We start from the raw sequence: 9,332 nt of genomic DNA on the forward strand, positions 1-9,332 counted from the left end.
ATCTCTTGTACTGGGGAATTCCAATATTGGACAAACTGTTCCAGATGTGGACACAAGAGTGTCAAACATCATCCAGGCTGGTAAAGAAGACATTAAACAATATTGGCCACAGAACTATCTCTGGCCAAAGTAATCAGAAGCAACAAGTCACCAGTTCCTGACAAGGCTGCAAACCTTTGACCATTGCCCTAAAGTCCTGCAGGAACTCCATCCAGCTACTAAACCAACAATCCAGTGCACAATTCCCAGGTCTGGATACAAAAAAGACTGTGCTAATGGCCTTGGTAATGTCAAAACACACACCACCCACTCCTCTCCACTGTCCATGTAACCATCCACCCCACCACAACAGGGAAACAGGCCAGCCAGGCACAACCTGCCCTCAATAAATCCTCGCTGTCTGTTCCCAGTCACTCCCTTGTCCATCATTTTGCCTGGAAATAACCTTTCTAACTCCCTGCTCTTTAATCATCCCAGGGGCTTTGTAGGTTGACCAGTGAGCTGTTCTTCTGGATCCTCCTCCTTGCCCTTTTTAAAGGTGGGTGTAACACTTGCCTTCTTCCAGCCATCAGGAACCTCCCCAGAGGACAGAGCGTCTCCACAAGTTACACCAGAGAGCTCCCTCTGTGCAACCCATTTTGTCCCACGGATTTGCAAATGTCCAGATAACCTAAATAAGCCTTGTCTCCCTTTTCCTTGGCAGCAGGGAGTATTTTCTTCCCTGGATTTTGCCTCTGTGTAGGAATTTGGGTGCCTGGGAGCCAGCCTTGCCAGTAGAATAAGGTGATGAAGGCACTGGGTACCTTCACCTTTTCAACTTCCTTCTCCATTAGGCTCCTTGCCCCATTCCACACAGAGCCAACACTTCCCTGGGTAATCCTTTGGTGCTGATGGACCCACAGAAACTCTTCCTGGTGCCTTTCACATCCCTCACCACTTTCAAAGGCAGCTGAGGTCTGACCATTCTAATTCAATCCTGCATTCCTGGGCAATTCTTCCAGAGTCCTCCTTGGTAGCCTGACCTGGATCCCAAGCATTTCCTTGCTATGTTTCAGTTCAATCAGAATGCTGAGACCTCCTGCCATGCTTGCTTTTCTCCTTCCATTTCCTCTTCCCCAGCACAGGATGCTCCACAGAAAGAAATCATCAATACTACCCAGCCCCTCTGGCCAAAGAAGTCAGGAGCTCATATCAGAGAGGAGAAAAAAACCACAGAACTTGATAGGTTTTGCCAGAAAACAGATCTCTAGCAAGGACAGAGCTACTCCAGGGTGCTGTCTTGTTACCCCCCTGGCTGATATATGGATTCTGTCTACTTATCAAAATATGCTGTACTCAGCCACAAAAGCAGGGAAAAACTCACTGCTAATTTAGGGAACTTCTGCTCTGGCTTGGGTCCTAGAATCACAGAATATCCTGAGTTGGAAGGGATCCACAAGGATCAGTGAGTCCAACTCCTGACCCTGCACAGAACCACCCCAAAAACCCTACCATGTGCCTGAGAGTGTTGTCCAAACACTTTGAGCTCTGGCAGCCTTGGTGCTGTGCCCACTGCCCTGTTCAGTGCCCAACCACCCTCTGGGGGAAGAACTTTTCCCTGAGATCCAACCTGAGCCTGCCCTGACACAGTTTCACCCCAGTCCCTCAGGTCCTGTCCCTGGTCACCAGAGAGGCTCCCCACATCCTGCAACCGTGTGGGGAAGCCCTGCCCAAGCTGAGGCAGATGGACAAAGTGGGGAAGCCCTGCAGTCTGTCTCTCTGCCCCCATTAGACTCCCTTGCTCCCACAAACACTGAGTCACTCCTGCTTTCTCACTGTGTGTACACACATCCCTCTCCTCGCAGTCACTTACTCATTCCTGCTGCCTCCCACCAGGGCCACCGAGTGCCTCAGCACCTCCAGCACAGGCAGAGCTCCCGGGTTTGAAGCAAGTGTTAAAAGCCCCTGGAGAGCTCATTGACAGCCACTAAATCAACCCTCAGGCTCTGCCGGGCAGGGAGCGAGAAAAGCTCCCCCGTGTTATCTCCCAGTGATCCAGCTCTCCCCCAGCTGCTGCCAGGGAACAGGGGCCCACACGCTGATGGGCTGGTGGATGAGCTATTCAATAGCCAGCATCGATCTCCAGGCTATGGAAAGGTCACTGACTCCAGAGGCTGCTGAACCACGATGAGTTCGGGGATGGAAAACACACCCTGAAACACCACCGTGTCAAGGAGCTGCTCGGAGGGAGTGACCCAAACCAGAGCTCAGAGAAACCCAGCTCCAAGTCATTTCACCTGTTCTGACCCTTGAGTAGCTGTTTGGGGTTTTTTTTTTTCTCGCCGATTTTTCATCTTCACGCCCGTTTTCAAGGGGGAACATATATATATATATATATTTTTTTTATTTTCCTTTCAATTGCCCCTCTTTTTCCACATGGGTGGTGGAGCGTGCGGCCCACACACACATTGTGCCTCCAGCTGTGACCCGGGACAGGCGCTGCTGAGATGGAACAAGGTCACTCCCCTTCCACAGCCCACTGTGTCACTGACCCCTCTGTCGAGCCTGCTAATAAGGCCAGAGATGCACCATCTGCAGAGGAGATTTTTTGCAGCCATCTGTCTACTGGGAACTGGAGTGAGTCCACCAACAGGCCACCAACAGCCGTCAAACAGAAGCAACTCCCAGTTTTCCAGGAGCCCGTGCCAAGTTGGCCGTGTCTGAAGCGATCACTTGCATCAAAAAAGCTCATGCCATTCATGCCAGTGGCTGAGTAGATGCCACCGAAGGGCAGCCATTATTTGGGGGGGCTTTGAATGGGAAGTGGAGGGTAAATTCCTTCCCCAAAGCTTGGATCGCCTCCCTTCCACTCTGCCCCCTTTTCTTTAGCGTGTCCCTCTCCCTCTTTCTCACCCTTTCTTTCTGCTTCCCATATACATATATATATATATATACACACATATAAACAAACCCTAGCTGGGCAAAATTCTGGGAAAGCTTCCAGAGTGTCAGCTTCAGTGAGCTTATTCATCACAAGTGTTTCATCCCCAAGCTGGGTCTATGTGTGCACGCTCCAGATGCCTTTGTCCGGAGTTCTGAATGGGAAATTTCCCGGCCAAAGCTCCCAAAAACAGCTGAGCTCTGGGTGAGAGCTCTCCACAGAAGATCAGGCAGCCAGGACATGAAGAGTTTCTCCCCTGCACGGTGAAAAAAAGAACCACTTTGATACCGCTCCTGTGTGGAATAATACTCCTAATTCCATTTCTAAGCACTCCTCCTGTTGTCTATCAGAGTATTTTACATTTAGGGCAGAACAAAGTGGGAGCAAGGAGATAACGTTGAGACTTGAGTATGAGGCTCCTGAGCCCATTAAAAGGACAGCACATTCACGTCCAGCAGCTATGCCTAAAATAAAAAGGACACACAGAGCGCTCAGGGCTCAGCCACGGGAATGCTGTGAAGTTCAGAGAACATGGAAACATGATCTACAGAGAAGAAATGGAACAAACTCAGCGCACCAGAGAGAAATTCTAGAGATCACTCGATCATGCTTTACAAATATTTACACAGAGAGACTTAGGATAGAGAGCCCTTTAACCAAGATATAGCTGGTCTCAGGATCACTTGGAAATGCATGTCCATCCTTGGCTAGCTCAGAAATACCCATTCAAGCCTCCCATAAGCGTGTCCCCCCATTGGTGCTGATCATTTTGGGCACAGGCATAAGGCAAAGGCTGGAATGAGAAATTAAGCAGAGTATATTTTAAACAGGTCAGGCAATTTACTGTGCTCAATAGCAGTAAATATTGAGGGGGCACACTCCTGGAAAAAAATAGACCATGTTACTCCAAATGACTCTTGGCACGCTCCAAACGGATTCAACTTCACGTTTCAGATCCTGAACTTGTTTCTGATAGGAAAGAGAGGCTGAGGCTCGAACACTAGCACTTTACTCTCCAATCCTAACTTTCCACTTGATCCTGACACCAGTGACACCAGCAAGCCACCTACCAGCGCTGCTCAGTGCTGCCCAGCCTGAGGAAAAGCAGGAGAGGACAAGGACTTGAGCACATCCAATGATACCCCAGGCACGGAAAAACCTGAGTTCTAGATAAATGTTATCATGATCAGTCTTCAGCTCGTAGCACTTGCCAAAATTACCCAGCCACTATGCACTGTCACAGTATCAACAAAAAAAAAAAAGATGCATTTTTGCTTTTTTTTTTTTTTTTTTTTAACTCTCTTGTTTCTTGGTAGAAAAAGTTATCTCAATTCAATTATCTCTTTCTCTTGGTAGAAAAAGTTATCTCAGTTCACACCTCTGAATGGAATTGCCCCTTTCCTTCCTTACTCAGAAGAGTCACTCGACAAAATAAGAGCCTCAGACTGATCCCTTCTCCCAAAAGGATCACCAGTAACATCCAGTTAGATTCTCTGTAGCCACTCCATTTCCATTTCACAGTCAGTCACCTGGTTCTGATTGTCTTTGTTTTCATTAGCGTGGAGCCATGAAGGTCTCAGCGTGTTTGCCATGGATTTAGGAAAGGAATGGGTCTCGTGGGATAAAGTCAGACCTTGTTCAAGGCAATACAGGGAGAAAATCCCTTGCACACCTCGGGTTCTCCGGCTTACACAGTCCACCAACACGTCTAACAGGGGCAGGGGCCAATGTGGGCCTTTGTTCAATAAAATTTTGCTGCAAATTCACTTCAGCCTTTATAAATGACACAAATTTAGGTTCCACCTGACCTGCTCATGTGTGTACAGGAGCTCTGTGCCACGGGATGCACTGAATGCTCCCATGAGAATCTGAAGATGAAGGTAAAACGTAGCTAAGAGGTAGGAGAGTTATTTAGGTGATGTGGTTTAACATCCTCGAGCTCCTGAAAAAGCTTCTGTCAGTTCTTCAGGCCAGATGTTTTCCTGGCAGGTCATGGGAACTGTGATGTTATCAAAGCAGTACCTGGAAGCAAAGGGCTTGCCCAGAGGCAGAGCGTGTCCACCTCGCCCCAGACAAGGTTTCCTGGGGTTTACAAAGGCATCTAAACCAGCAAGAGGCTTTTGAAAGTGGAACAATGAGACTACATGGGGTCGTGGCACTGATTTCACTCTACTAATTTCTCTGGCACTGAAAGGAAAGAACAATGCCAGCTAAGCCACCGGGATGACTTTCTGCACGGCCCACTCGTTACCAAACAGCTCTTCCTCAGGCACCAGACACCCAAAACCAGAGGGCAAACACTCCAGGAACCATGTAGATCAAAAAACAGTTACTTTTCCCCAAGAAGAAAAGAGAAGAGAAGAGAATGAAAGCCATACCTCCAAACAGAGACATAAATGATAATCAACAGCAAAAGTGTCAGCGAAGATACTCCACAGCCTACAATTAACGTGACAGAAGGGACCAGCACCTTTTCCATGTTCTGAAAGAGAGAAAGGAAGACATTAAAAAAAAAAAAAAAAAAAAAAGAAAGAAACAGAAAAAGCTCAGAAAAAACTAAAATAAAATAAATAAACAGTCCTACCAGTAAAATTTCACGGCAAGAGCTTTCCTCCTAATTGTCACTGTGTCAACTCACCTGACCTTCACATCACACTGTACAAACAAACAAGGAGGAAAGGAGACCAGGATCTATTTCTGGTTGGCCCAGACTTTTTTTGGACCTGATTCTGCTCACACACACACTCACACACACCCCAGTGCCAATCTGGGTAACAACTCTGATTTCTGTGGAAGGCAAACGTGGGTTGCAAGAAGAGGATCAGGCCCTTCCCATCCAGTGGGAAACTGGGAAGACAATTAACGAGGCAACAGGAGAAGGCAGTGCCTGCATTGGAACAGTTACCAACAAGCTCTTCTGGGAATGGTGGTGATGAAGGGTGGAGGATGAAAAGAAGGTGAAACTTTTCCACATTCACCTGGAAAAGGATGAAATGAAGCAAGCAAAGGAAAAACGAGGTGTATGTCCTCCCCAGGGACCAAGCATCCAGCCATACCATCCATCAGTTCACTACTCTTACACTACTACATGAGGCATCTCCTCATATAAAGGGATCATACAGCCTGGAAAACGTGGTTGGAATGGTTCTGAACACCAAAAGATCTGCAGACACAACCAAACACTTGCTGTAACCTCCCTTAACGGAGTTCTCTGCCTGGCTGTGACTGTGTAGCCAACCCACATCTGCCAGCCTGATATCACTGAACTCGCCCTGTCCTCAGCGAGGAGCGAGGAGCTGGATCCCACTTGGCTTTCCCTGCTGCAGGCTCATTTCCACATCAGTGATCGCTGCTGGTAGGAGAGGAAGAGAGGCACAGACCCACTGTGCAGCAGACACTGCAGGACCCTTTGTTCAGAGGGATCAGCTCACGTGAAGAGGGGTGGGAGCTCAGTCAGGGCTGCCCTTCCACCAGCACAACACCAACATCTATCGCTTCGCTCCTGGACACGAGATGGTTCCTGACACAGCAGGGGCTTAGCACGAGGGGGAAAAAAAACCAACAAATAAAGGCAGTTATGCATGAATTTTGGAAATGGAACAGGCAGTCCTCTAAGGACTTGACTGCACTGCTTTGTTGGCAGGCAGGAGGCTGCTCGACCTGAACCTCCAGTCAGCGGGACGCCACGAGGCCGAGGCTGTGGCAGCTCTGTTCCAGGCTACTGAGCCTTCTGCAAGGCAAAATATGTCAGGCAAGGCTCAGAGCTGTGCTCAGATGGAGCCTGGCCAGCTCAACACATGGGCAAAGCAAACATGTGTCCCTTCACTCAAGGCCCACAGTCACCACAGGTTTACTCCACAGAGCCCACCCTGCAGAGGAGATGAACAACCCCGGTACAGAGGAATCTGAGCTGAACTGTCCCTGGGTTTTGAAGGACTTGGTAAGATCTTCCTTATTTGCTTATGTTGACCAAGGGTGCCTCACACATTCTGAGGGGGAATTAATTAGTTAAGGTGAGGATTTAACTCCCTACATTTTGAAACTCATCGGGGACAAATATCCTTGCCCTGGCTCCTGGAGATAAGCACAACACGGGACAAGAGCAGGAATGAGGTCAAGAAGGGGGGAGAATGAAGAACCACCTGAAGCCTTCAAGCCATTTCCAGAAAGGTTGAGAAGAATGGACTGTTTTTTTAATTTGCATGGGAAGTGAGAAACTAGCAGGGAAAACTTATCTATAAAAAGGTCCCCCCATGAATCCTGGGGGCACAGGCACCCCAGGATCCTGGACACCCCATGAGTTGGATCAATGCTGGACCAAGACTGGTAATTTCTCTTTCTCCCTTTCCTTTTTTCTTCCTTTCTTTCTCTCTCCCCCTCTTTGATCCATCTCCTTCTCCCTCTTCCCTTTCACCCTACCCCTTTATCCAGAATGCCCTGTGCTTACACCAGGAGATCAGGGACTAGCTATCCCAATTTCCATGCCAAGTGTGTCATTTACTAATAAAACTCTGCAAGTCCTTGTGGACCCTCTGACTTTCACTGTTCCTTTTGACCACAGATCTTGGGGGCTTCCTTCAACTAGACCAGGTTGATCGGGGCCCCATCCTTGATAGATACACACACAAAGGCTTTGGATTCCAATCCTAATTCAGCTTGCAGAAATTAGGGAGCTTTAAAACAATCTCTCAGTCCTTTTATTCAACAACAGCTGTGCAGAAACTGCAGGAGTAACTCGGTGCTGAGCCTCATCAATCCTGCATCATCCTGCACCTTCCTCCACTCTGAGATTCCCAAAATGCTTGTGAAAAAAATGTTTTTTTTCAGCTCACATGTGGATCCTTCCCCTAAACTTCTGCAGAGATTAGATCACTGCAATTTTTACCATCAAGTCATATGACTGTGTTTTTCCATCCTGAGAATTGATGCTCCAGCCAAATATTCATAGGAAGGTTAGAAGCATTTTTTTTTGGGGGGAACGAGGTATTTCAATGAAAGTATCAACATTTTGATTCATCTTCCATCAAACAAAATTGAAACTGGACATCATCCAGGCAGTGTGAGTGCTGAAGTAGCATTTCATGCTCCTTATAAATTGAAATGTGGAAGGGACTCTGATTTAGGGGTCGGGTATGGGAGAGACAGATGCAACATCGGGTAGGAAGCCACAGCTTTGCTTCTCCCCCGTGGAGATCCCAGGTGAGCAGCAGCTCTGTCCCACCCCAGAGATGCCTGGTTGGGATAAAAGCACTGATCAGACATGGACTGCTCCTTGCTCTCTCTCTCTCTCTCTCTCTCCAAGCTCGCTCCCAACCCTTTTGCTCTCCCTGCTCCTCCCTCACGGCGATGTGAGTTCACATCGCACAAACGGTGGCCTGGGATGAGCATCGATTGTGACATTTGATTTAAGTAGGTCTCATTTCACTGACTTTTCATGGGTAACTGGATAAAAGTGGGGGAGGAGCTCCATTAGAGCAAAAAAAAAAAAAAAAAGCCCGACACGTAACTCATTCCTAAACCATCCAGGAGTAACTGAAGGAACGGAGTTTGGTTTTTAAGGGATGAGCAGATTCCAACCCTACATCCCAACACAGCAACCCTAATTCCCCTCCCTTCCATATCCTCTCTGATATCCCTCCAGCCCCCAAAACCCTCCAGTTCTTTCACTCCTTTCCCATATCACCCACAACCCTATCCTAGATCCTCCATCAGCTAAGGAAGAGATTTCATGTGCTGGGCTATTCCTAGGTCAGATGTTTGCTCATTGATGAGGCATTACACATATGAGGATTGACCAGTTGGAAGCCAGACTGGTGCAATAACTGGTGTCTCTCTGCAGCCCGTCCCACAGGAAAGCCCCTGATCTGCACCTCCTTCCTCCTCTTTCAACCCAGTTTTAACAAAAGCCATGCCAAGTGGAAGGACTTTCGCTGAAGAGATGCCACAAAGCTCATCCCTCCACCCTACAGAGAAGGGCTGGTTGGTGATGGGATTTTTGTTGGCATCATGAGGGTGGATAACCACAAAAAACACTGGCTGCTTCTTTTGGAATAATAAAATCATTTAAGTTGGAAAAGACCTTAAAGAAGAGCAAGACCGACCACCAACGCAACACCACCACCACGTTCACCACTAAACCATGTCCTCAAGTGCCATATCCACATGTTTTTTGAACACTTCCAGGGGTGGTGACTCCACTACTTCCCAGGACAGTCTGTTCCAGTGCTTTACAACCCTTTCCATGATACAATTTTTCCCAATGTATAATCTACTTGAGGCAATTTCTTCTCATCCTAAGTAAGTCCTAAAGCCTCAGATCCGTGTAATTTAGGATCCTGCTTTCTTTCTTCATTATCAAGGTTTCTCTGTCCTGCCCATCTCCCTTTCCCCCTCCCCCTTTTCTTCCCTTTGG

General features: G+C 47.8%; 1 protein-coding gene across 10 annotated transcripts in view; it reads right to left on the reverse strand.

Moving 5' to 3' along the window:
• Positions 1-9,332, reverse strand: part of ADGRB1 (adhesion G protein-coupled receptor B1) — a 285,345-nt gene that overhangs the window by 63,387 nt on the left and 212,626 nt on the right. For 7 of the 10 annotated variants that reach the window (XM_027900132.1, XM_027900130.1, XM_027900125.1 and 4 more), the window contains 2 exons: positions 5,299-5,402; positions 3,991-4,086 (listed from right to left, as the gene is read on the reverse strand). In XM_027900132.1, the coding sequence (XP_027755933.1) occupies positions 3,991-4,086; positions 5,299-5,402 (200 nt within the window). The remainder of the gene's footprint in view (positions 1-3,990; positions 4,087-5,298; positions 5,403-9,332) is intronic. The other 3 variants (XM_027900131.1, XM_027900128.1, XM_027900127.1) reach the window with 2 other exon arrangements.

The sequence above is a fragment of the Empidonax traillii genome, unplaced genomic scaffold (assembly GCF_003031625.1).
Source record: "Empidonax traillii isolate 1590-97213 ecotype Southwest subspecies unplaced genomic scaffold, ASM303162v1 scaffold712:size431070, whole genome shotgun sequence".
Classification (NCBI taxonomy): domain Eukaryota; kingdom Metazoa; phylum Chordata; class Aves; order Passeriformes; family Tyrannidae; genus Empidonax; species Empidonax traillii.